General features: G+C 43.2%; 2 protein-coding genes and 1 long non-coding RNA gene across 6 annotated transcripts in view; 2 read left to right on the forward strand and 1 right to left on the reverse strand.

The window, feature by feature from the left end:
* The window catches only part of UEVLD (UEV and lactate/malate dehyrogenase domains), a 55663-nt gene extending 39215 nt beyond the window's left edge, over positions 1-16448 (forward strand). Inside the window, exons 8-12 of one of the 3 annotated variants that reach the window (XR_007914708.2) lie at positions 1230-1374; positions 3078-3251; positions 6009-6175; positions 13068-13128; positions 15035-15157. Coding sequence is in view for 1 of the 3 variants with exons in the window: in XM_008275125.4 (XP_008273347.2) it covers positions 1204-1374; positions 3078-3251; positions 13068-13128; positions 15035-15158; positions 15891-16058 (698 nt within the window). In the remaining 2 variants the exon portion in view is untranslated. Of the gene's footprint in view, positions 1-1203; positions 1375-3077; positions 3252-6008; positions 7279-7637; positions 10710-13067; positions 13129-15034; positions 15159-15890 lie in introns of those variants that run through there. The other 2 variants (XM_008275125.4, XR_011388084.1) reach the window with 2 other exon arrangements.
* Positions 16449-18477: 2029 nt separating this feature from the next.
* LOC103352454 (uncharacterized) lies at positions 18478-21269 on the reverse strand. Of its 2 annotated transcripts, none has more exons than XR_519919.4 (3): positions 21083-21269; positions 20638-20706; positions 18478-18490 (listed from the first exon to the last, which is right to left on the reverse strand). It is a non-coding gene; the product is annotated as an uncharacterized lncRNA (long non-coding RNA). The 2 variants fall into 2 exon arrangements; XR_011388095.1 differs by lacking the exon at positions 18478-18490 and adding an exon at positions 20137-20266.
* The window catches only part of TSG101 (tumor susceptibility 101), a 44931-nt gene continuing 38887 nt past the window's right edge, over positions 21261-27304 (forward strand). Inside the window, exon 1 of the mRNA XM_002721366.5 lies at positions 21261-21469. Within this exon, the coding sequence (XP_002721412.1) occupies positions 21428-21469 (42 nt within the window). The 5' untranslated portion in view covers positions 21261-21427. The remainder of the gene's footprint in view (positions 21470-27304) is intronic.

A 27304-nucleotide genomic window follows, 5' to 3' on the forward strand; every position in this document is an offset into this window, starting at 1 on the left:
CAGGGACAAGCCACCTGAGCTCTCCAGTTGCCAGTTGCCTGATTTGTAAGAGACTATAGTAAGCCAGTGCCGCAGCTCAATAGGCTAATCCTCCGCCTTGCGGCGCCGGCACACCAGGTTCTAGTCCTGGTCGGGGCGCCAGATTCTGTCCCGGTTGCCCCCCTTCCAGGCCAGCTCTCTGCTATGGCCCGGGAGTGCAGTGGAGGATGGCCCAAGTGCTTGGGCCCTGCACCCCATGGGAGACCAGGAGAAGCACCTGGCTCCTACCATCGGATCAGCGCGGTGCGCTGGTCGCAAGCACGCCGGCTGCGGCGCCTATTGGAGGGTGAACCAATGGCAAAGGAAGACCTTTCTTTCTGTCTCTCTCTCTGTGTCCACTCTGCCTGTTAAAGAGAGAGAGAGAGAGAGAGAGAGAGAGAGAGAGAGAGAGAGAGAAAGAGAGAAAGAGACTATAGTACTAACTTCCTAAATATAGCATAATATTTAACAGCACTCTGAAGCCAGATGGCCTGGGTTTGACCTCTGGTTCTTCGACTTTACAGTTCTGTGACTTTGAGGAAATTAATTCACCTCCCAGTGCCTCAGATTCCTCATCTGTGTATGCTAGCATTGCAGGTGGCGGCTTAACCTGCTGCACTGATGTTGGCTGCTCTCTTATTTCTCATCCTGGTAACATCTGGTCACTGTTTTGGCAAGCGCTCACTGTAAAATGTACTGTGTGGTAGAGAGTAAGATAGTTGTGAAATAGCATATGTGAGCTTGAGGGTCAGAGCAGTGAGCTCCATGGACCAGCTTTTCCTAAGTCAGGGGTGGGGAACGTCCAGCCTGCAGGCTGTGTGAGGCCCTTGAAGTCATGTGTTCTGGCCCTGCCAAGGCAACCTCAGGTGAGACTTGCAATTCAATAAATCTATAGCAGGCTAATTTTTCAGTTGATGATTTTGTATGGCCCATGCATGATGTTATCAATATCCAAATAGCCGTTGGCAGAATAAAGATTCCCCACCCCTGTGACCCTAGTCATAACGTTTGCTTCCCTGAAGCGCCCATTGGAACAAGTTACCCATGGATAGTTGGGCTTCAGTGTAATAAAAATCCAGTTAAAACTGAGCCAAAATATTTTAATTTAATGTGGAAGAGAAAAAAAATTTAATCATCAACTAGAGCCGATATCTTGAGCTCAGATTGTTTCTTTTTATTCATCAGATTTGTCTGCCTCTGCTCATTCCAAGGTGGTGATCCTCACAGTGAACTCCTTGGGTAGTTCTCAGTCCTACCTCGATGTGGTGCAAAGCAACGTGGATATGTTCAGAGCTCTTGTGCCAGCTCTGGGGCATTATAGTCAACACAGTGTCCTGCTCGTTGCGTCTCAACCAGGTAAAAGGCTCTGTTTGAAATCAGCATGATTGCCCAGCGCATCAGGAAACCTGCCTTTAATGATAAAAGCCTTAAAGCTTTAAATACCTTGGATGGACTATTCAGTAAAATTGCTCTTATAATGAATAATACTGTATTTCCACATCCTGTCAATTAGTTACTTCTTCCAACTGGCATTAACTACTTGGTTCCAACTTACAGATTTTTATGAAGTGTGGTGTTATGCTTCAGGTTAATAATACCTTCTTCAGGGAGAAAATGGGTAATCCCCCAAGAGAAAAATACAGCGACTTAAGTGAAAGAAAGATACTTTGTTGACTCTGAAGTATCATAAAGTATTAGTGGGTATGCCAGAGTGTATTTTGCATTTTGCAGACCATCTTGGAACTGTTTAACTTTTCCTTTTCTTCAAAAATTTTTATTTGAAAAGCAGAGTGACAGAGAGGGGGCAGGAGGAAAGACAAAGAGAGATCTTCCATCTGCTCGTTTATTCCCTAAAAGGCTGGGCCAGGCCAAAACCAGGAGCCTAGAACAACATCTTGATCTCTCATGTCAGTGGCAAGGGCCCAAGCAATCAGGCCATCTTCTGCCGCCTTCCCAGGTCCATTAGCAGGGAGCTGCATTGTAAAAAAGAGCAGTCTGGGTTCATACCCATGTTCATGTGGGATGCTGGCATCATAGATGTCAGTTTAACCTAGTGCACTACAATGCCGGCCTTGGAACTGTTTTACTTCCAAAAATATTTTCAAAGAGTTAGGTGATACTGAACTTAAATTGGTGAGCCTTTTTTTTTTTTTAACGTTTCCACAATAGGGATCCAGTATACATTTCATATGTTTTTCTATAGCAAGCAGTTGGGGGACCTTGTCTTTTTTTTCTTTTTTAAGATTTATTTATTTATTTGAAAGTCAGAGTTACACAGAGAGAAGGAGAGGCAGAGAGAGAGAGAGTCTTCTATCCGCTAGTTCATTCCCCAGGTAGCCACGACGGCCGGAGCTGTGCCTGTCTGAAGCCAGGAGCCAGGAGCTTTTTCCAGGTCTCCCACACAGGTGCAGGGGCCCAAGACTCGGGACATCTTCTTCTGCTTTCCCTGGCCAGAGCAGAGAGCTGGATCAGAAGTGGAGCAGCCGGGACTTGAACCAGCGCGCATATGAGATGCCAGCACTGCAGGCGGCGGCTTAAACCGCTGTGCCACAGCGTGGCCCCCAACTTTATTTTTCTAATTCCAGACACCTTTCTGACATGTAAGAGAAAAGTAGTTGTGTTTTATTCTTAATGGCATACTACCTAATGGTAGGATGTGAATCAGTATTTTAATTTGTAGAGAAATTCAGGTTAATATAGATGTAGAACAAAATTTGATCAGTGAAAAGAAATGATTGTTTCTGGCCTTCTCTACCCAGTTTTTATCCTCATTGCTTAACCATTCTAGGAAGTTACACTTCAGTGTTTTTTTTGTTATACTTCAGTGTTAACAATTTATATTTAACAACAAGGGTATGTAAAATCTTGTTGAAATCTGATTAATGTTTTAATATACATTAAAAAGTCATTCCTCAGTGCATTCAGGACCCAAGAAGGCTATCTAAAAACTCTAATATGCATCACCTATTAAAATACTAAATATTTTGTTTGTTAGCTAAGGTAGAAGTACATTTTTTAAAAAAAAATCTTTACATTTTAACCTTTTATGCAATATTTAGTGGAAATCATGGCATATGTGACATGGAAACTGAGTGCATTTCCTGCAAATCGAGTGATTGGAATTGGCTGCAATCTGGATTCACAGAGGTTACAGTATATTATTACAAACGTTTTGAAAGCACAGACTTCAAGCAAAGAAGTGTGGGTTATTGGTGAGCAGGGAGAAAACAAAGGTAAGTACTTTTCTGTAGTTCTACTGATAACCTATGTCACCATCCAGATATGTCTGAGAACCCCAGACTTCCGAAGCTTAGTGCTTTTGTTCCATATTTGAGTCTTTAACAGGCTCTGCACTGTGCATAGACTCTTCGTAGGTATCAATCTCATTGTCTTTACTTTTCTATAAGTTTATGTTAGATATTGGGCAAAATCCTCAAGTCAGAGTTTATAGTTTTTTAAATGATTTTCAGAGTCCAAGGTTAAGATAAAAATTCATTTTTCCAGAAACATTTAAACAAAGCATAAATATATACACAGCTCTTTCCTTTACTCTGTCCACCCTTCAACCTGGCTCACCTTGCTTAAGTTCAGACCTTTTCCCCATTTCTCACCTTTTTAAACAGAATTCTCACTGTTTATCCTTTCGGCTTTTTTTTAATCAGCCGTTTTCTCTCTCCATTCCACAAAAGCATTTAGTTCCCTGGAAGGGAAAGCCCGTCTTCCCATCTCAAGAAAATGCTCCTTATATGCTTCTCTCGTGCTATAAGTCCAGATTGGCCCCATGATAAAAATGCTGCTTACCCTCATTTTGTGTGTTTTTTAGTCACTTTTGAAAGTATATGAGTGTCTACTCGCCACTGTATTAGATGCTAATATGATATAAAAGAGCTTCACACTAATAGAGCACAGTCTCTTTCATGCCACTTTATTTTAGACAAATTTATAAGATATCTTTAAAGGTATTTGATAGTATATGATTAGGTGCCAGAATGAGTATACTATCCTTTAACAGCTTAGACATCTATGAGTGAGCATTTAACTTGGGTTGAAATGACTAGAGAACATTCTATAAAGGCCTTTATTGAGCTAGACTTTGGTAGAGTGAATAGGATTTGAATACATGTCATAGAGTAGGAAAGTCATTCCAGGAAGGGGAAACCAGCAGAGGCACTTAGTTAAGTATGGCATGTTCTTGGGATAAAGAATCTGGGCTAGCTCCTGCAGATAAGCCTGGTTAAAATCACATTTTGGAGATCTTGAATAGCTGACTGATGAGTTGGATTCTCAGACATAGAGGAGCCATGGAAATGATATGTTGAAATAGTAATTTGGGTGGCATTGATCATTACTTCATCATTTGAGACCCATTATGATTGCTTTATTAAGCACATCGGTGCTGTGGGGTAGCATATATGCTGTAGCAAATGACCCTCTGCCTGTGAAGAGTTTAATAGAAGAATTGGAGGAGACCATGCATATTAAAAAGTCAAATAGATGTAAAACTATAGTTTCATGAAGCAAATCATAAACAAACAAAATATTTTTTAAAAGATTTATTTTATTTATTTGAAAGACAAAGTTACAGAGAGTGAGGTAGAGACAGAGAGGTCTTCCATCTGCTGGTTCACACCCCAAATGGCCACAGCAGCCAGAGCTGGGCCTACCCAAAGTCAGGAACCAGGAGCCAGGAGCTTCTTCCAGGTCTCCTACATGGGTTCAGGGGCCCAAGGACTCAGGCCATCTTGTACTGCTTTCCCAGGCCCTAGCAGAGAGCTGGATTGGAAGAGGAGCAGCCAGGACTAGAACCAGGACCCATATGGGAATGCTGGTGCCTCAGGCCAGGGCTTTAACTCGCTGTGCCACAGCACAGGCCGCTAAACAAACAAAATATTAACAGTGGTGACATCTGAGTTAGAAGTAACTTAAGGGGGTGAACCAACGGTAAAGGAAGACCTTTCTGTCTCTCCCTCTCACTGTAACTCTCCCAAAATAAATAAATAAAAATATTTATATAAAAAGTAGACATACTTTATGATTGACTTTTTGTATTATTTTAATGTGAATGTACAACTTTTTCAATTAAAAGGATAACTTCATAATTTACAGTTTAGGGGTCAGCATTGCGGCACATCAGGTAAAGCCACTGCCTGCAGTGCTGGCGCCCCGGCTCAATAGGCTAATACTCCACCTAGCGGCGCCAGCACACCGGGTTCTAGTCCCAGTCTGGGCGCCGGATTCTGTCCCGGCTGCCCCTCTTCCAGTCCAGCTCTCTGCTGTGGCCCGGGAGTGCAGTGGAGGATGGCCCAGGTCCTTGGGCCCTGCACCCACATGGGAGACCAGGAGAAGCACCTGGCTCCTGGCTTTGGATCAGCGTGGTGGGCTGGCCTCAGTGCACTGGCCGTGGCGGCGGGTGAACCAACAGTAAAGGAAGACCTTTCTCTCTGTCTCTCTGTCTCTCACTGTCCACTCTGCCTGTCAAAATAAAATAATAAATTAAGAAAAAAAAAAAAAAGAAGTAACTTAAGGGGCCAGTGCTGTGGCTCACTTGGTTAATCCTCTGCCTGTGGCACCAGCATCCCATATGGGCAACAGTTCTAGTCCCAGTTGCTCCTCTTCCAATCCAGCTCTCTGCTGTGGCCCGGGAGGCCCGGGCAGTAGAAGATGGCCCAAGTGCTTGGGCCCCTGCCACCCGCATGGGAGACCAGGAAGAAGCACCTGGCTCCTGGTGTCAGATTGGTGCAGCACCAGCTGTAGTGGCCATTTAGGGAGTGAACCAATGGAAGGAAGACCTTTCTCTCTGTCTCTCTCACTGTCTATAACTCTACCTGTCAAATAAATAAAAAAAAATTAAAAAAAGAAGTAACTTAAAACTATGTGCTTCTTGTATTTTCTAATTTGGTATTATGTAGCACTTATATAATTTTTAATAAACAATTTTAATAAAACATACCAACATTTTAAATCTGTGTAAATCTGTTCTGGCTTTATAGAAGTTCAGTGCTAAAATGAGTCAGGCTGCAGAATAAAGCCTTAAAAACCTGACAGTGTGATTGAGCTGAAATACTTTCCAGGCTCCAAATGCTCTGTGACACTAGACACTAATCAACAGCACCCTAGAAAAGTGTACTCAACAAGAACTTGGCACAGATGTGTTAAGGTAAGGAATGTCTAAGGAAGCAAATAAACCCAAGATGCTGAATTTTCATCACCACTATCGTTTGAGTTCTGGTCCGTGTTGCTATCTTGTCTTGTCTTGCGTATCTCCCACCCTCCCCTCTACTGGAGTGAAATAAATGATATTACCCAAAATTTACATAATGTTTACTCTATGCCCTTACATATTAATTCTATTTTCCTAAAACATTCTTCTCTTTGGAAACTTTCAGAGGCTTCCATTGAGCAAATCATCAAATTCCTTTGCTTGGCAGTTAGGTGAAGCCAAACTGTAGCCCTGATCTTTCCTAATTATAGTTATGAGATAGCCGTGTTATTATAGAGCTGGAAGAGATCTAAGAAGTCATCTATCACATTTTGGTGTATGTAACCAGCAATGAATGCAGGGATGGTAAGAATGACTCGCCCAGGAGCTTATAGCTTTTAGGGTCAAAGAACCCATAGGTCCATGTCTTGTGCCTCTCGGGCCCACCCGACAGCTTTGCTTCTGCCATACACTACATTTACCTTCCCTGGAATCTCTTACTCCTGTCTGCCAGCATTTTCAAATATCCTGAAAGATCTAAGTCAAGCCCCCTTTACACTGTGAAGGTTATTCTGATCATATTACTTAACAGCAGGGATGGGGAACATCTGGCATGGGCCATATAAGGCCTGAAAAGTTATTTGGTCTGGCCCTGCCAAGGCAACCACAGGCAGGACTCAAAATTCAATAAATCTATAGCAGGCTAACTCTTTTTTTTTTTTTTTTTAAGATCTGTTTATTTGAAAATCAGAATTACACAGAGAGAGGAGAGGCAGAGCGAGAGAGAGAGAGAGGTCTTCCATTTGCTGGTTTACTCTCTACTTGGCCACAAAGGCTGGAGCTGAGCTGATCTGGAGCCAGGAGCCAGGAGCTTCTTCCAGGTCTCCCGCGTGTGTGCAGGGAACCAAGGACCTGGGCCATCCTCTACTGCTTTCCCAGGCCATAGTAGAGAGCTGTATCTGAAGTGGAGCAGCCAGGACTTGAACTGGCTGGTGCCCATATGGGATGCAGGTACTGCGGGCAGCAGTTTTACCTGCTACACCACAGCGCCGGCCCCCCAGGCTAACTCTTTTTTTTTTTTTTTTTTTTTTTTGACAGGCAGAGTGGACAGTGAGAGAGAGACAGAGAGAAAGGTCTTCCTTTTGCCGTTGGTTCACCCTCCAATGGCCGCCGCTGCAGCCGGCGCACCGCGCTGATCCGATGGCAGGAGCCAGGATCCAGGTGCTTTTCCTGGTCTCCCATGGGGTGCAGGGCCCAAGCACCTGGGCCATCCTCCACTGCACTCCCTGGCCATAGCAGAGAGCTGGCCTGGAAGAGGGGCAACCGGGACAGAATCCGGCGCCCCAACCGGGACTAGAACCCGGTGTGCCGGCGCCGCAAGGTGGAGGATTAGCCTATTGAGCCACGGCGCCAGCTTCAGGCTAACTCTTAAGTAGATCATTTTGTATGGCTGGCTAATGATATAAATATCCAGATGGAAAAAAGGTTTCCTATCCCTGCTTTACAGTGATTTCTTAATCCCTTCAGCTAAACGCTACTGCAGTCTGTATGGCAATTAACCTTGTATTATCTCATGATATTTCTTCTTTGTTGTACTGCTATTTGTTACCCAGTAATTTTTGTGTTTGTACCTTATATAAACTGTAAATTTTTTTGTTTATTGAAAGTCAGAGTTACGTAGACACAGAGAGAGAAAGAGAGATAATCTTCCATTTGTTGTTTCACTCCCCATATGGCTACAATGGTCAGGGCTGGACCAGGCCAAAGCCAGGAACTAAGAGCTTCATCTGGGTCTCCATGTGGGTGGCAGGGGCCCAACTACTTGGGCCATCTTCCGCTGCTTTCACAAGACATTAGCAAGGAGCTGGATTGGAAGTGGGACAGCCAGGACATGCACTGGTACCCATATAGGAAGCTGGCATTGCAGGCAGTGGCTTTACCTGCTGTGCCGCAATGCTGACCCCTAAACTGTAAATTATGAAGTTATCCTTTTAATTGAAAAAGTTGTACATTCACATTAAAATAATACAAAAAGTCAATCATAAAGTATGTCTACTTTTTATATAAATATTTTTATTTATTTTGGGAGAGTTACAGTGAGAGGGAGAGACAGAGAGAAAGGTCTTCCATACGTATGCTGGTTCACTCCCCAAATGGCCGCAATGGCTGGAGCTGAGCCTATCCGAAGCCAGGAGCCAGGAGCTTCTTCCAGGTCTCCCATGCAGGTGTAGGGTCCCAAGCACTTTGGCAGTCTTCTATTGCTTTCCCAGGCCATAGCAGAGAGCTGGATCAGAAGAGGAGCAGCTGGGACTCGAACCAGCAGCCATATGTAATACCAGCACCACAGGTAGAGGATTAACCTACTGTACCACAGCGCTAGCCCTTCTACCTTTTTTTTTTTTTTAAAAAGGTTTATTTATTCATTTATTTGAAAGGCTGAATTACAGAAAGAGGGAGAGAGAGAAAGAGATAGAGAACTTCCATACTTTGGTTCACTCCCCAAATGGACACAGTGGCCAGTGCTGGGCCAGACCAAAGCCAGGAGCTAGACGCTTCTTCTAGGTCTCCCAATGTGGGTACATGGGCCCAAGTACTTGGGCCATCTTCTACTGCTTTCCCAAGCACATTAGCGGGGAGCTGGATCAAAAATGGAGTACTTGGGAGCCCATGTGGGATGTTGGCGTTGCAGGCAGCAAATGAACCTGCGGTTCCTCAATGCTGGCCCCAAATCTACATGGTGTGCCACATACTTGGTCCCTTTCCCTAAGGGATCACAGTTACATAATGTTCCAAAGTATTCTATACATAGATATAACCTAAAATAGACATCATACATCATTTTCCAGCTTGCCCTTTTACTTGTTGACATGACTTAGAAATGATTGGCTAATAACATATATAGATCAAATTCTTTTTAACTACAGGAGATCCTATAATTTATTTAAGCTATCTCCCTAATAAATTGCAATTTTTGAGGAATAGTTTATGTGTAATATTGAGTAAATAAGAGCATTTCAAGATATGGTTTTATATCTCACATTGTAAAGAGAAAGCAAAAGATGATGTGACTTGATAAATACGTCCTCTGCCTTAACCTAATCTATCAGTGGGAAGAAAAAAAAATAGAACTTGTGAGCTTTTCAAACCCTACCAAAATTCTGTTCATGTTTGGTTAAATGACTTTTTTTTTTCTCAAATATAGGGATTTATTTTCAGAGACATTTATTGAGCACCTGCTTTGCCTGAAGCACTGTGCTGATTGCTGTTAGAACCAACTATGCAGGTGTGTGGTTTTTAGGAAGCATGAAGTCTAATACAGGAAATGGCCAGAAGGCAGAATGGACTTGCTGCAAGACAGGTGTAGGGGAAGTAGGATCAAAGCACAGGAAGGAATGTGATAATTCTGTTTTGTGCTCCCAAATGGGAACCACAGATAGTGGGATGTAGGTACGTGTGAATTGAGATCACCTAAATAAAATAGTTTATGAAATATTTGACACACATAATATATATAGAAATTGTAAAGCATAATAATAGAACAAACGCTCATAGATCCCCACTTAATCAGGAACATTACGAATACCACTGAAGCCACCTGTGTACTTCTCCCCGGTTTGTCTGCCATCTAGAGGAACCATCACATGCCTTACCTTGGTCTTGAAATCAGAAATGGATTAGAGGCTCCCCCTGCTGGCTTCTTGTGTTAACACCAATTAGTTATATTTGCATGACACCATCACAATAATAGCAATTATAATTATTTTTATTGAGTGCTTACTGTGAGTATTAAATGCCTCATATGTCTCAATTGAATTTTAAAAACAACCTGTGAAGGTGGTGGTTTCCCAGATTTATAGAGGAGGAAGCTTGAGCTTGAATGAGGTTAAATAATTTATCCAAGTTTACATATCTAGTATGCACAGTGCTTTTTCTTATATAATGTATCTAAAGCATTTAGTACATTGTCTGGCTGAGAGTAAACACTTAGCAAATGGCAGCTATTATTACAGTGACTGGCGAGACAGTGATGAGTAGAAAATTGGCAAAAGGACATATAAAACTACACTCTGAAGTAAAGCAACTTGGGATTTGGAAACATTTATAATAGCAGCTGTGGAAGTAAAATTAGTCTCTTCAGTATTTCAGAGACAAATGACAGTGACAGCCTGGGGAGGAATCACATGGTACAAGACCTTTAGGATCTGTTTCCTGCTTCCCTCCCCAGTTCCATCTTCTGCCATTCTGCTCTCACTCTATGCCAGTCAGATGGCCACCCTTCCCGGATGGCACACAGTGTGCCTCCTTGCTTGTGCACCCCTGCTTCCTTTCCCTGAATACTCATTCACTTAGCAAACTCTTCTCACCCTGAGTCCCACCTCTCCCATGAAGCCTTCTGTAATTTTCCAGACTAATAAGTTCATCTATTTTAATCATTAGTACATGGTCATATTTATGCCTGTTACATTATTACACAATGTTCTAATTACCTAGCTGTTCATCTCACCCGGGTGTTAGCTTCTTGAGCTTGCAGTAGCTTTAGTAAGTGTGTTTTGGAATGAACAAGTGATCTTGATACCACCTTTTTGTAACCAAATGTTATTTATTTGTACTACACTAGATTAGATGCTAGCAGAACATGTGTTTGGGAGGTGCTATTTTTATTTTTTTATAGAAAGCTTTTATTTAATAAATATAAATTTCTTAAGTACAATTTTTGGATTATAGCAGTTCTTCCCCCATACCTGCCCTCCCATCCACAAACCATCCCACCTCCTACTCCCTCTCCCATCCCATTCTTCATGAAGATTCATTTTCAATTATCTTTATATACAGAAGATCAACTCTATACTAAGTAGGGAGGTGCTATTTTTACCTGCAACATTTAAATCATATATAAACTGCAAATAACTCAAATGATGTTTAAATTTTTTTTAAAGATTTACTTATTTACTTGAAAGTCAGAGTTAACACAGAGAGAGGAGAGGCAGAGAGAGACAGAGACAGAGGTCTTCCATCCGCTGGTTCATGCCCCAAATGGCCACAGTGGCCGGAGCTGTGCCAATCTGAAGCCAGGAGCCAGGAGCTTCTTCTGAGTCTCCCATGTAGGTGCAGGAGCCCAAGGACTTGGGCCATCTTCCACTGCTTTCCCAGGCCGTAGCAGAGAGCTGGATCAGAAGTGGAGCAGCTGGGACACGAACAGGTGCCCATATGGGATGCCGGCACTGCAGGTGGCAGGTTTACCCACTGCGCCACAGCTCCAGCCCCTCAAGTGACGTTTTAGAAATCCAAGGACTGGACTTCAGAAGACAGGGTTAGATCATCTACTTTGAGCGCAGGGGTGAGTGCTCTAAATAATGGAAAAGAACTTCCCTCTGGACATTTTTCATTAATTTTTTTAAAGATTTATTTATTTATTTATTTGAAAGTCGGAGTTACACAGAGAGAGGAGAGGCAGAAAGAGAGAGAGAGAGAGGTCTTCCATCCACTGTTTTACTCCCCAATTGGCTGCAATGGCCAGAGTTGTGCTGATCCGAAACCAGGAGCCAGGAGTTTCTTTTGGGTCTTTTCCATGCGAGTGCAGGGGCCCAAGGACTTACTTATTGTGAATATGCCAGTAATTTAATAAAAGTTTTAATAATCCATGTGAAACCCTTCTGAGTAAAATATTTTTAATTCCTTAATCTGTCCACATGTATTTATATTTTTTCATATAACAACTTTTTTTTACTTATATAAAAACTTTCAAAACTTTTCCATGTTTTTCAACTTAACTATTGTAAGAATGTTTTCCTCTTTACTACCAAATAGAATTATGGATTAGTTCTCTGTTACGTGTTAGTTCTCTGTTGTCTTCTGAGTACGCAACACCTTGGTAACTAATAAGCACGAGGGGACTCGGAAGACTACATGGTCCCTTCCCTCTAGAAGCTTATGCATAGTGTAAGGAAGAGAAGCCTGTGGGTGCATGCAGGGTCCCTGGTTGCTGACACATCAGTGAGTGGCCTAATTTCAAGTGCAGTTTAAATATTCTTATATAGCCAAATGTATTTTTGGTTTTTCTTAAGAAAATACAGATTTGTACCCAAAACTGCCTTCACCCAGATGAGACACAGGTGAATACTGAAATGTCTTCAAAATATTACTGGCAATTTCAATTTAATATTGACGTGGATAGAAATACCAGAGGGGTGTGTGTGTGTGTGTTTGTGTATGGCTTTGTATACGTTGTTTCTACAGATGGTATAGTCAGAGGAAATGGGTAACCCACAGAATGCTCTTAGGAAACAGGAGCCTGTCTCTCTAACAGCTGTGGAAATTCTAATAGAATAGAAATTACTATCTTCCAAAATAGAAGGCCACCAGATTATTCCTCACCTAGTGGGAGAAATGGGTCCTGGTGCAGTCCCCAGCAGAACAGACGTCAAGAGCTTGCAGCATGTGAAAGCCTATTCTATGTATTCTATGGAGCCTGCTGCGGAAAGCTTGCAGCACGTGAAAGCCTATTCTATGTATTCTATGGAGCCTGCTGCGGAAAGAAAGCTTGCTACTGGCACAGCAAAATGGCCCTTGTAGAACTGTTATCGATGAGCAGGAACAGGGCAAGAGGCTACAAGTAGACGTCAGGGATCACCTGTTTGGGGAATTGTGGTTTAGACTTTATTCATCCCAGGCAAGTAGTACAGCACATTCGGTGCCATCAGTGGGGGGATAAACAAAAACTGTTGATAAAAGGAAGGGACACTTCTATATAAGGATTAATAATGGTACCCATGGCTGCAAAAGATCATTTGTGATACCTTAATCCTAAGAGAGTTGTCGGCAAAAATATAATTCTTCCTTTAATTTTTAGTGCCCATGTGGAGTGGCCAAGAAGTAATGAGTCCTAACTCTCAGGTGCAACTGTCCAACAGGTAACACTGAGTATAAACTTGCACTTCTAACCAATAGCCTGTACTTCATAGCTAAAATAACAGCTATTTATGCAGCTGTACTCACCAGGCTTCTGTAAGCAAAACTAGCTTACCAAGGAGTCGTGCTTTATATTCTCAGATTTCTTATCTGAAGGCCGAATCTAAGAGTGCTCTGCAGACTGTTGTAGATAGCACAGTTGACCTTTAAAGAGTAGAGCAGGGCCCTTATTTGTAGATTGTGACTTCTTGCTCCCATATCTGGACACCTGCGGATATCAACAGTTTTCTTAAAATGGAAGAGAATTTGCCATACTGCCTAAAAATGAATATGTATTAATTACACATAAATAATTTTGGAAATCGGTCTAAATGGATAAGACATACAGTGCAGATCCTTGTATCTTTTCCATTATTTGGAGGCCTTCCAGGAGTTTGCACCCCACAGGTTGGATGCTGCATACTCTGTGTTTTCATGCCATTTATCATTTCGTCATCACATAGATTTTTCCTGAAATCTGGTGGTGGTGATTTTTAGCTTTCTAAACCTTCAGCTTATGGTTTTAGAATATAACAAGTGGAAAGAATGTTCTCTTACTGAGTAGTATGTGATATATGTAGTATATTCTAATCTGATTATGACATTTAGTTTTTAAAAGGAATACATTTAAATATTTTTGTACCTTTTTGATTATTTACAAAAAGAATGTATACTTATGAAATTTCAAATACTGAAATATCTATAAAGTGGAAAGGAAAAAGCTTGTGTAATTCCATCTTCCAGAGATAATCACCGGTAGCAGTTTAGTGTCTACATGTCCAAAACTTTTTTCAGTGCTTCTATAAACATATTACCATTTTTTATTATTTTTACAATATACTTATGGCTGTTCATACCATGTTGCAGCTTGAGTCATTTCCTTTATGGTAAATGTTGGTTGTCTTTCCATATTGTACAGGTAAATCTACCTTTTTCTTTTTAAGAGCTATGTAATATTACATTTGGTAGTGATTTATTTAACCAGGCCTCTTTTGCTGAGTTGTTTCCAAATAGAGTAGACATGCTCTTTTTTTTTTTTTTTTTTTTTGACAGGCAAAGTAGACAGTGAGAGAGAGAGAGACAGAAAGGTCTTCCTTTTGCCGTTGGTTCACTCTCCAATGGCCGCCGCGGCAGGCGCGACATGGCTGGCGCATCGCACTGATCTGAAGCCAGGAGCCAGGTGCTTCTCCTGGTCTCCCATGCAGGTGCAGAGCCCAAGGACTTGGACCATCCTTCACTGCACTCCCGGGCCATAGCAGAGAGCTGGCCTGGAAGAGGGGCAACCGGGACAGAATCCGGCGCCCCAACCAGGACTAGAACCCGGTGTGCCAGTGCCGCAAGGCGGAGGATTAGCCTATTGAGCCACAGCGCCGGCCTAGACATGCTTTTGTGTGTTTGTTTGCACATTTGAGCCTGCCACTGTAAGATAAATGCATAGAAGGGGAATTTCTAGATCAGATGTTGCCAGATTTTCCTAAGAGGTTAGATTAGTCTACAGTCTCAATAACAATTATGGGACTGCCTGCTTATACCTTCTCCAAAATTAGTTACTAGTCCTTTTAATTTTCAGCAGTTTTGATAAATAAAACTGGTATTTATAGTTTTAATTCATATTTAGTTAAATATTGATGGCTGTGAGCATCTTTTTATGTTATCAGGCCACGTATAGTTTCTCCCTGTGAACTGCCTAACATCTTAAGAAAAACTTAAGTAATCATTAGACTATTTACAAGCTTTCCTAACAAATACTGTATAACTCTTTTCTGTATCAGAAAAGCATCTAGTTAATACCTTAAACAGAACTAAGTGTGCATATTTTGTGCATTTTCTGAGGTTTTTGTTTTGTTTTGTTTTGTTTTGGTAACCTAGAGCCATGGAACTCTTAAGGGTGAAAGGTCAAAGATCCTGGTCTGTGGGACTGTCAGTGGCTGACCTGGTTGATAGTATTGTAAGGGATAAAAAGAAAGTGCATTCTGTATCAATTTTGGCAAAGGTAATTGCTATTCTCATTTTCTACTCATATTTTAAACTTTCATGTGAATAATATAAAAGGAGTAAAAGTGTTCACTCTAACCCAGGTGTTTTCAATGTCACCAGCTTTTATGGTAACATGTGAAAGGGTTCAGTTTCATCTAAACGCTATCCTGCTTAGTTATGCAAATCTGGACTTCTGGCTTCTACCAAGTTGCCCCCTCACCCACATGTAATTTAGGGAAATCCCCAAGAAGTGTTTGTACATTCCTTAAACTTCTTCCCATGGTCATTTATCACTCAGCCAGCCAGATCACCCCAGCATGACATACCACCCGGCCTCAGCTGGTCATCAGCCTGCCTCTCCACTTTACTCAAAGTGTAAAATCTCTGAAATATAGCTAAGATGCACCACGGGAAGGAAAACTTAGAGGTTACTGTTTTGGCACACAGAGCCCATGACATGCCCCTCCCCAAGGAATCCACTCTGTCTCTTAGCCCCCAACCTGCTCCCTGTGTTGCAAGGGGCAAGCCTACTTTCCCACAAAGGAGGTGTCTTTGACCAAGATCCTCCTCTCAAAAATTTTCTGAAACAATGACTTGAGTTTAGAAAATAAATGAATACATGCAAAAAAAATTTTAAGTTCAACTTTTATATCACTTTGTACTAGGACTAGAAAAACAAAATATGCATTTTTATATTATTAACTTTTTTGGAGTAATCCAGCTGTGTATTTGTGTTTTTTCATTTCAGGGATATTATAATATAAATAATGATGTATTTTTAAGTTTGCCCTGCACCCTTGGAAGCAATGGAGTATCTGAAGTCATTAAAACCACAATGACAGAAGACATGGTGACTGAAAAACTCAGGAACAGCGCGTCTTCAATCCATGATCTCCAACAACAGTTAAAATTTTGATTCTCAAGTGCTGTTAACTGTAAGGGAAGCCCATGTAATTTTGCTAACACATTGACAACAGGTTTGAGAACATGTGTATCTCACCACTTATCCTTACAAACTGCTTGGTTAAGGTAGACGGTTTTTTGAATAGCTTTGTAATTTGAATCCTTAAGGAGTCAAATAAGGACCGGGGGAAAAATCTAACTTTCTTTGGGGTTCTTGAGATAATCTTCCATTCTGTAAACCTGCAGCAGGGATGAACACTCATCTGCAGTGTGCATGATTTTAAATTGTATATCCTAAACTCAAAGCACGTCTAGCACTTTGGAAGTATTTTGAAAGTAATACATTTTTAAAAAAAGATTGTTCTTTGGCATTTATAATAAACATGGTAAGCTGAAGACCTGGTATAGATGTACAAAATCTGTGCTAGGTGTACATTTAGAGGATCCACAGCTCAATGTAGTAATGTTTCCTTTGGAACCTACAGCTGCTAGTAATGACAAAGCATTTTATTTTTCTTCTTCAAAATCATTAGCTACCAAATACTGGGAAATAACTTTATATGCATGTCGCTCCCCCTCTTCGTGGAGGAACGACACTAAGCCCTGCCTAGGCTTCATATCCGAGTCACGGCACCATTATGTCGCTCCCCGTCTTCGTGGAGGAACGACACAGGACCCTGCGCTGTTCTTTTCGTCTGCTCGGCCCTCCCCGGGTTCGCTGCTGGTTCTTCCCGGGTTGGCTACTATCCCTTCCACCTCCGTGGAAGGGCAGTTCCCCCTGGCCGCATTCCCCACTTCCGCAGGGGAGCGGCACACCGCCGGCCGGTTCTCTCGGGGGCTGCACGGGTTCCCTTAGATGTTCCCCATAGATGTTCCTCGTGCATGCCGTCTCTCTCCTCCTTTATAGTCCTCCTCCGCCAATCCCAACTCGGCTGCCCACACGCCGAGTACGCTGCTCTCCAATCAGGAGCAAGTCCTACAGTTAATTGGTTGAACTGGAGGCAGCTGTGCGGAAGCTGTTTACTTCTCTCCCAGCGCCATATTGTGGGAGAGCAGATGCATAGAATAAGTCTTAATTCCAGTAACAGTCTAGTCCGGTTTGCTCCCCACATATGCACTTTAAAATAGCAAAAGATAAAAGTGAACATATTTAATATATAAAGTATACATAATTGACTTTCCAGTGGGGCCTCCTCCTGGGCTATATAATATCTCCAACATCTCGTAAACTTATTATGCTACTGGTAGAAACATAAAGAAATGTGTAATTTTTAGTGGAAATAAATTATCAGTGAAAGTCAGTTTACTTTAAATCCAAAACATAAAGCCTTCAAAAAACCACTAGTCTTAAGAGAGAGGGGTTAGATGGACTCGTGGATCTGAGAGACTCCTTTAACCATTCCAGAAAAAAAGATTCAGAGCACATATGCTTTGGTGATGGGCCCCAGTGGCAATATTTTTATATGTGAAAGGCAGCATATTCTTACTGTTGTGACATACATCTGTAGTTGCAGCTGATTGTAACAGCTAACATCAGCACTTCTCATACACCATGCAGTGTGATGAGCACTTCATTATTTTATTGGATCGAAGGTAAAAGAATATTATCATCATCATTTTATAGAGGAGGAAACAGGTCTGGTAAGTGCCCTGAATCTCCTGGCAGTTGTGGGGCGCTTATCTGTACAACCCCTACTTTTTCTAGACACTAAAAGGGAGAAAAGGCCTAACCATCAAAATGGTTCTTACAAGACACTGAAGTTGGGGTTCTGTGCATTACTTCCATTCTCATTTAGGGGCTTACTTTACTTTTTTTTTTTTTAAGATTGATTGATTCCCTGGCTTCCCAGACCTGTCCTCAGCAAATGGCAGAGAGGTGTATTCAATGAGTAGGTGTTTATTTAGTCATTCAGCTAGTTTTTGTAGCCTGTTGTATACCAGGCACTAATGGTGAACATACCTGGACTAGGAACAAGCCCTCATGGTCCTTACAATCTAGTATAGGAGGTATGGTAATCACATCTCACAAGTAAATGTACAATTGAAAATTAATAAGAGCTGTCAAGAAGTCCAAGTTTTGTTTTTTTTTTTAATTTATTTATTTGAAAGGCAGAATGACAGAGGAGAGAGAGAGCGAGCGAGATCTTCCATCTGCTGGTTCATTTCCCAGATGCCTGCAATAGCCATGGCTGGGCCAGGCTGAAGCCAGGAGCCAGGAACTCTATGTGGTTCTCCTATACGAGTGGCAGGAACCCAGTACTTCAGCCCGCATCTGCTCCCACACAGGTGCATTAGCAGGAATGGGCTGCTGGTGCAGAGTAGCTGGGACTCAAACTAGCGGTCTGATATGGGTTATGGGCGTCCTGAGAGGCGGCTTCAACCGCTGCATCGCATGCGCACCTGACTGCAAGGTGTTTTGAAAGCGTGTGATAGGTGAATGCAAACCTGGTCAAGAAGGTAAGAGACAGGTGGTTTATAAGGGCAGACACATCCTAGGTAGAGAAGAAATATTCAATCTAATGCTGACCTAGTATAAAAATGCATACAGTAGGGGGCCGGCACTGTGGCTCAGCGGGTTAACGCCCTGGCCTAAAGCGCTGGCATCCCATATGGATGATGGTTCTATTCCTGACTGCTCCTCTTCTGATCCAGCTCTATGCTATGGCCTGGGAAAGCAGTAGAAGATGGCCCAGCTGCTTGGGCCTCTGCTCCCACATGGGAGACCTGGAAGAAGCTCCTGGCTCCTGGCTTCGGATCAGCGCAGCTCCGGCAGTTGTGGCCATTTCGGGAGTGAACCAGTAGATGGACGAACTCTCTCTCTGTCTCTACCTCTCTCTGTAACTCTGCCTGTCAAATAAAAAAAAATAAATCCTTAAAAAAATGCATACAGTGATGAACTTCAGCCGTAGAGAGGTGAAATTCAATACTCCATGTTTAGAAAAACATTTAGTATACTTGGAAAGATTCACACCAAAGTTAGCTGAAGAAAAACCTTGGACATTTCAATACACAGGTTATTTTGGTGTTGCTGTAATAAAACTTCTGTTTGAAACAGCAAAGTGTAACTGAAAGAACCATTTCTTGCATTTTTTTAAAGATTTTTATTTATTTATTTGACAGGTAGAGTTATAGACAATGAGAGAGACAGAGAGAAAGGTCTTCCTTCTGTTGGTTCACTCCCCAAATGGCTGCTACTGCCGGAGCCACGCTGATCCAAAGTCAGGAGCCAGGAGACAGGAGCCAGGTGCCAGGTGCCTTCTCCTGGTCTCCCATGCTGGTGCAGGAGCCCAAGCAATTGGGCCATCCTCCACTGCCTTCCGAGGCCACAGCAGAGAGCTGAACTGGAAGAGGAGCAACTGGCACTAGAACCCAGAGCTCATGAGCTGCAGGTGGAGGATTAACCAAGTGAGCCACGGCACCGGCCCCCCAACTTGCATTTTTTAAAACTACTTTCTAGTATCCGATATGCAAGTATTTCTTGATCAGTAACCCAACTACAAAATATTGTAGTATAACAGATGAATTACTAAGAATTTACTGTTAATTATAAAAGGAACATGTAAATACACTTACTGAACACTTACTGTTATTCCAGGTGCTGTGTTAGAATCTGAATATCCAAAGATGAATAGCAGTCCCTACCTCCTTACCCTCCATAAGGTCATACTATAGAAATAATTTTCTTTATGATATTTCTCGAGTGTTAAGTATTAGCAATCATGTTGTCAGTCCCATGTTATAAGAAACTGTACTATCACCATCACCACCACCTCACTATGGTTTGGTGATAATTTGACATTGATAATGCTTTTATTAACTTTAACTTCTTCATTTTTCTAAAATGATGCAGTGCCTCTTGTTATGATTTTTAATGGGGCTTGGATTAAAATGCTTTTTTATATTGTAGCAGAGTATATATATTTTCTTTTTCAATATACATGTGTGTCCTTACCTATCAAGAATAATGAATAAAATAAACTTTGATTTTAAAATCACCAGATGATGCCTGATTTATTAAGAGAAAATTTTATTCAGATTAAGCAGAAATTTCTTTTCATACAGTTCATACAGCACTCAGGACGTTCTGCATTTCAAACATCATTTTCAAACTTTTAAAAACAATACATTCCCTGGTGCTCCTCCAATTCGTAAGAGTGGAATTGCTCTTGTTGAGGGTTTTCCTGAGTAAGCTGTGGCTTTAAGACCAGTTTGAAATCATGCCTTTAAAGTAACAAAACAGCAGATGCAATGGAAGGATAGACTGACCCATAGTTTGCTTTGACCGGAGCTGTAGGCTTAACCAACAGAGTTTTCCAAAATGTATCCATTGGGACAGTGTGTTTTGGCAGGAGTTTATGGTGATGCTTCCACGTGTTTTCAATCAGGTTCTCTTAGTGGACCTTCCAAGGGGATCAATACCACAGCCTTATTCTCGTTAGTGCTCTACTAAAATCGTGCAAACTATCATACTTCACGCCATCAAACCCAAGATCTACTACGACAGTGTGCTTAAAAAACTGGCAGTGGTGTGGGGTAATAATACGAGTCACTATGATGAAGTTTTATGGGAAGTAGCAGTTAAGATCGAATACCTGCTCTTGCACTGTACAAGGCGACGAGGATCTGAAGATAATCCCGCCCTCAAGGTCTCGGTGGACAGGCTAGTAGTACAAAACACACGCAAGGTAGCTACGTTATCGTTTATGTCTGGGGAGGAAAGTGTCCTGCAGAAGAAATCGCTTTGTTCCTGAGAAAGAACAACGCTACACTTTGCCTTTGTGGGTGCAGTATGAAGGACTTTAGGGTGGGAGAGGGGAGTCGCCTGATAATCAGAGAAACCGCGGGCATCACCTAATGCAAACCTCTCAGAGTTGGAGAAAATGTAAGCCCGAGCTCGTAGTGCGCTTATTTACTACAATCACCGGGGCAAGTTCCACTTGATGAGTCAGTCGTTAGGGCTCATTCGCATGCCGCTGGTGCCTCTTGTCCGCCCTGCACCTGTTTCCTTAAGTCTAAGGGCGACTGTGAAATACCCACCACTCTCATCCCGGCCCCAGATTCCACCCTCGGAACAGGCTGGCTCTCATCTCTGGGATCCGGCTCTAGGACGCTGTGGGTCGGCTGGTCGGAAGCCGCCGGCCCAGGGGCCGCGAGTCCGCAGGGCGTTCACCCTCCGCAGGACCGCGGCCACCCTTCTCCGCAGGACGGCGGCCTCGGAAGTGACGTGAGGGAAGCGGAAGTGCCTGGTGGTGCTGACTTCCTGTTATTAGAGGCGCGGGTAGGGGGCTGGCCGCTCGGTTTGCGATTGTCTGGGGCAACCTGGGGCAGCCCCGGAGCGGCTGACCCTCTGCCTGCAGGGACGGGAGTCGCGCAGTGGCCGTCATGGCGGTGTCGGAGAGCCAGCTCAAGAAAATGGTGTCCAAGGTGAGGTCGCGACGCCGCGCTCGCCGTCCCGCGCGCACCCACTACTCCCTTCCGCGCCCGGTCCGGACCCAACCGGTCCGGCCCAGCCAGCCTCCCGAGCGGGCCGGAAGCCCCAGCGCAGCCCTCCGCCGCCCCCACGGCCCGGCGCCCCGAGCTGTCGCCTCGGAGTGCCCGCTCCCGAGCCAGGGAAGGTTGGGGAGGGGCGGGGGGCGCGGCGACAGTCAACAAAGGCGGGGAGCGAGGCTGCCTGCCACCTGCCGCCCGCCCTTGTCTGTCCGGGAGAGTTTGGAGCTGACTGTGGGGCACTGTAGTTTTCGTGCTAGCGTTTACACACACACACACTCGGGGCGGAGGAGGGGAGAGTCGTACCTGTCCCGGCGCGGGGGTCTGACGGCCTCAGCCCCTCCGTAGTGGCCCCTAGAGATTGTGGCCTTTTCCGTCGTGCAGTGCCCACGCGGCTCAGCACAGAATCGCGGGCTGCATCGGCTGCGTTAAAGCTGCACGGGAGCCAGGGGAGCCGTCCCGCCTCGCCCCAGGTGAAATCAATAGAATCCCATCGCCGCGTCGGGAGTTGGCTAGCAGCGACTGCTGTTGGTCGTATGCCTCTTAGGGTGCGGGTTTGTTAACTTTGAGCTTAATTCACGGCCTTCACAACTCAAGAGCGGTGTCATTGTTTGTTACGAAGCAGTTAGGCGTCTTATAGTTTAAAGCTGTGATTTATTTTGCTGAGCCTTTCTAATGGGTCACCGGATGCCCGTATAACATAATTGACCAGAGGTGAATGGAAGACGTACGTACTCATAAAGTGGTTGAGAGTTGATTTTTCTTTTAAAAGGGTTAGCTTTAGATACACGGTCAAAGCAAGAATGATAGAAATAGTTTGTTTCAGCAGGTTTCAACTTCTAGTGAAACGTACTTAAATAAAAAAACGTACTTAAATAAAAAAGCCATTTTCTGGTAAAAATCGTCCTCCTCTTGACTGAAGACCAGGTAACCTCCAAAGAGACACCGACAGTTTTTCTAAACTCATGTGGTTAGGTTGTCTGAACCTATCTGTGGGACCTCTTGATTTTCTTTGGTAGAGTAGTTATCGTTAATTATAGAGCAGGTTTTGGGGGAATTAGAGAAGATTGTGACTCAGGTAAAGGTCTCTGTTGTAACAGTTATATATTACTTCACGAAAAACAGTATTTTGTATACCAAAATAAACTTTTAATTCCATTTTTCTACGATCTTTTTGAAGTACCCTCATACTTCGGACTGTTCATGCAGAAAACTCTCGTGTTCTTTCTTACTAGTGTATCTATGTTATTCCTATACTGGGGTGCGGAACTTTTTTTCTGCCAAGGGCCATGGGATATTTCTAGCAGCATTCACGGGCCATACAAAATGATCAACTTAAAAGTTAGCCTGCCGTAGGTGTATTGAATGTTGAGTCCCACCTGCGGTTGCTTTGGCAGAACCAGGCCAAATGATTTTGCGGCCCTGGGCTGATGTTCCCCCACCCCTGCCTAGGAGGAGTCACTGTTAAGTCTGTAGAAGAGAGCTGACAGGTTAACGATCGTACCTCATGCCTTTTTACATTCTAGGTGTACCACAGTGAGCAATCAGACAAAATAAATAAAACACAAATCACTACACTTCTGGAGTTTAAATTATCATGGAAGGTAATAAACCAGCAAAAAGTACATAAGTACATTAACTACCACGCTGAAAAGTGACGAGTGCTTTAAAGAAGAGCAAGCAGAAGAGAGACGAGCGCTAGGATGGTGAAAAGGGATGGCTTGTAGTCTTATACCAGCTAGTAAAGGAAGGCCTTTCTTGGAAGAGCTGTTTGGGCAGAACCCTGAAAGAGATAAGGAAACACACTTTGGAACAGTGTGCAGTAAGAACCTTCCAGGAAGAAGGAAAAACAAGTACAGAGAGAGAGAGGTTTGTCACGCCTGGTGGAAGAACGCAAAGGTGGGTAGGGTGGCCAGGCTGCACAGAGCGAGGAGGGAAGTTGGGCTGGGTTCAGACCTTGCCTGTGGATGGTGTGGGAGGTTTTGGAGGGCATTGCAGGACCTTGGAAAGACGTTGGCATTTCCTTGCAGTCTCATAGGAAGCCTCTGATGTGTTTTAACGGTACCAGAGGATTCCACAAAGTTCGTGGGAAAATGGAATTGAAAGATAAGTTTATTTTGGTACAGAAAATTTTGAAATTATGCGCAAGAGGGGTCTTCAAAAAGTTCATGCAAAATGTATATTATGAAAAATGTGTGTGGTTTTCTAACTGCACCAAAATATACCTACTTAATTCTATTTTCCATGAACTTTTTGAATTAATATATTACTCCAGCTGGTATTAGACTGTCAGGGGTTAAGTGTGCAGATCCCTTAAAGAGACTTGCAATTTCATCTAGATGAGAGGTGCCCTTGGCTTAGACAAAAACTGTTAGCTGTGGAGATAAATATATATATATATTTTAAAGATTTATTTATTTATTTGAAAGTTGGAGTTACACAGAGAGGTCTTCCATCCGATGGTTCACTCCCTAATTGGCTGCAACAGCCAGAGCTGCCCTGATCTGAAGTCAGGAGCCAGGAGCTTCTTCCTGGTCTCCCATGCGGGTGCAGGGTCCAAGGACTTGGGCCATCTTCTACTGCCCTCCCGGGCCACAGCAGAGAGCTGGACTGGAAGAGGAGCAGCTGGGACTAGAACCAGCACCCGTATGGGATGCCGGCACTGCAGGCGGAGGCTTTACCCATTATGCCACAGCACCGGCCCTTCTAGATATATTTTGAAAGTACAGTTAGCAGGATTTTCTAACAGATGTGCCGTGGATGCAAAGGAAAGGCATCAAGAATAGTATCCAGGTTTTTGGCCCGAGCAGCTAGAAGGAGGAATATGTATGTGTGTGCGCGTGTATACACTCATGTACTTGTATGTGGAAGATGCAGGAAAGTACATTTGGAGGGAAGGTAAGAAGTTCAATTCATGTTCAAATTGCCATTCATTAATTATCCAAGTGGAGATGTCACATTGGTAATTGGATAGATAGTATTCTCCTCTTTTCTAGGGAGACAAGTTCTAAGACCCCTGGTAGATACTGGAAACTGTGAATAGTGTCAAGACCTATATGTTCTATGTGTTTTCTTATATCTATGATAAAGTTTATAAATTGGGCATAATAAGAGATTAACCACAACAATAATAAGGTAGAACCATTAAAACAATACACTGCAGGGCCGGTGCTGTGATGTAGCAGATAAAGCTACCACCTGCAATGCCAGCATCTCATATGGGTGCCAGTTCGTGTCCTGGCTGCTCCACTTCCAATCTAGCTCTTTCTTGTGGCCTTAGAAAGCAGTGGAAGATGGCCCAAGTCCTTGGGCCCCTGCACAGGAAACCTGGAAGAAGCTCCTGGCTCCTGGCTTCAGATCAGCCCAGCTCCAGCTGTTGCGGCCATCTGGGGAGTGAACAGTGGACGGAAGACCTCGCTTGCTTGCTCTCTCTGCCTCTCCTTCTCTCTCTGTGTAACTTTGCCTTTCAAATAGATAAGTAAATCTTTAAAAAATGTTTAAAAAACAAAAATAATGCACTTCAGTATTAATGCCAGTGTCTCTTCTCTTGTGCCTTAAGGCCATTAAGTAAAACAAGTTACTTGAACACAAGCATTGCTACAGTCAGTCAGATAACCAAGGTGGCTACTAAACAGTTAAAAGGTGGGTAGTGTATACAGAGCGGATATGCTGGACAGAGCTGGACAGCACATGATTTCATTATGCTATCATGCTACGTAGAACGGCACACATTTTAAAACTAATGAATGACATTTCTGGGATTTTCCATTTAATATTTTTAGACTCCAGGTAACGGAAACTGAATAAAGGAGATTACTATGAGTATCTGGAATTGAAACAGGTTCAGCCTACAAAATTTTAATCGTGGAGTTTCCAAGATTTATATGGTATTTAAAACCACAAGGGAGAGGTTGGCATTGTGGCATAGCAGGTAAAACAGCCAGCTGCAACACCGGCATCCCATATGGGCTCTGGTTGGAGTCCTGGCTGCTCCACTTGCAGTCCAGCTCCCTGCTAATGTGCCTAGGAAAGTAGCAGAGGATGGCCCAAGTACTTGGGCCCCTGTACCCACTGGGAGACCCAGAAGAAGCTCCTAGCTTCAGCCTTGCCCAGCACTGACAGTTGCAGCCATTTGGGGAGTGAAGCAGTGGATGGAATCTCTTTCTCTCTCTCTCTCTCTCTGTCTATCTCTAACTTTGCCTTTCAAATAAATAAATAATTTTTTTTTTTTAATTTATCTGAAAGAGTTACACAGAGAGGTGGAGAGAGAGAGGTCTTGCATCCGTTGGTTCACTCCCCAATTGGCCACAACGGCTGGAGCTGTGCTGATGTGAAGCCAGGAGCTTTCTCCGGGTCTTCCATGCAGGTGCAGGGCCCAAGGACTTCAGTCATCTTCTATTGCTTTCCCAGGCCATAGCAGAGAGCTGGATCAGAAGTGGAACAGCTGGGACTCGAACCAGTGCTCATATGGGATGCCAGCACTGCAGGTGGTGGCTTTACCCGCTATGCCACAGCACTGACCCCCAGATAGATAAATAAATGAATCTTAAAAGAAAAAACAAAACAAAAACAAAAACACAAAAACAAGGGAGATCACCAAATGATTAAGTTTAGAAAGATAGGAGCACTATGGACTGAGCCCTAGGGTTCAATGTTAATTGATTAGAAGAGAAAGAATCAGCAAAGAAGCTGAGAAAGAGTAGCCAGAGAGGATGAAACCAAGCATTGGTGTTCTGGAAATCTAATGAAGAACATTTTTTAAGAGGAAGGAATCAGTTTCGTCAAATACCGCTGATAGACAAAAACAGAATTGGCCATTGCAAATCATGTGACAGTTATTGGTGACCTAAATGAGCAATTTTAGTAAAGTGGGTGGAAAATATATTTTTATATATACTCCCTTCCTGGTCAAAACCCTTGAAGTTTGACTTGATATTTTTTTTCCTTTGCATCCACAACAAATCTGTCAGAAAATCCAAAAATATAAAAATTACACAGATGACCATAACTTATGAATTCAACTACTAATCCACAGTAAGATATATTGAACTATACCAAGGAGATGCAGTTAGTAGATTCCAAACTGTGGGAGCCTCTGTAGGACCAGTGAACAGGTTTCTTCAACAAGCAGAGACCAGGGGGGTAAAAATGGAAGTGAGCCCAACACTTGACTATTTATTAACTGAGCAAAATGTGGTATAATCTTTTACCAAGATTATTCACTGATAAGAAATGAAGAACTGAAATATATACTACACCATGGATGCACCTTAAAAACACTAAATGAAAGAAGTTAGGGCTGGTGCCGTGGCTCACTAGGCTAATCCTCTGCCTTGCGGCGCCGGCACACCGGGTTCTAGTCCTGGTCGGGGCACCGGATTCTGTCCCGGTTGCCCTCTTCCAGGCCAGCTCTCTGCTATGGCCCGGGAGTGCAGTGGAGGATGGCCCAAGTGCTTGGGCCCTACACCCGCATGGGAGACCAGGAGAAGCACCTGGCTCCTGCCATCGGATCAGTGTGGTGCGCCAGCCGCGGCGGCCATTGGAGGGTGAACCAATGGCAAAAGGAAGACCTTTCTCTCTGTCTCTCTCTCTCACTGTCCACTCTGCCTGTCAAAGATAAAATAAAAAAAAAAAAGTCATAAAAGTCACATACTGTATAATCTTATTTATATGAAATGTTCAGAAAAGGCACATCTATAGAGCCAGAAAGTAGGTAAGTGGTTGTCTAGGGTGAGGAAGGGGCAGATGCCATGTGGGATGATTGCAGAAGGG

The sequence above is a fragment of the Oryctolagus cuniculus genome, chromosome 1 (genome assembly GCF_964237555.1).
Source record: "Oryctolagus cuniculus chromosome 1, mOryCun1.1, whole genome shotgun sequence".
Taxonomy (NCBI): Eukaryota; Metazoa; Chordata; class Mammalia; order Lagomorpha; family Leporidae; genus Oryctolagus; species Oryctolagus cuniculus.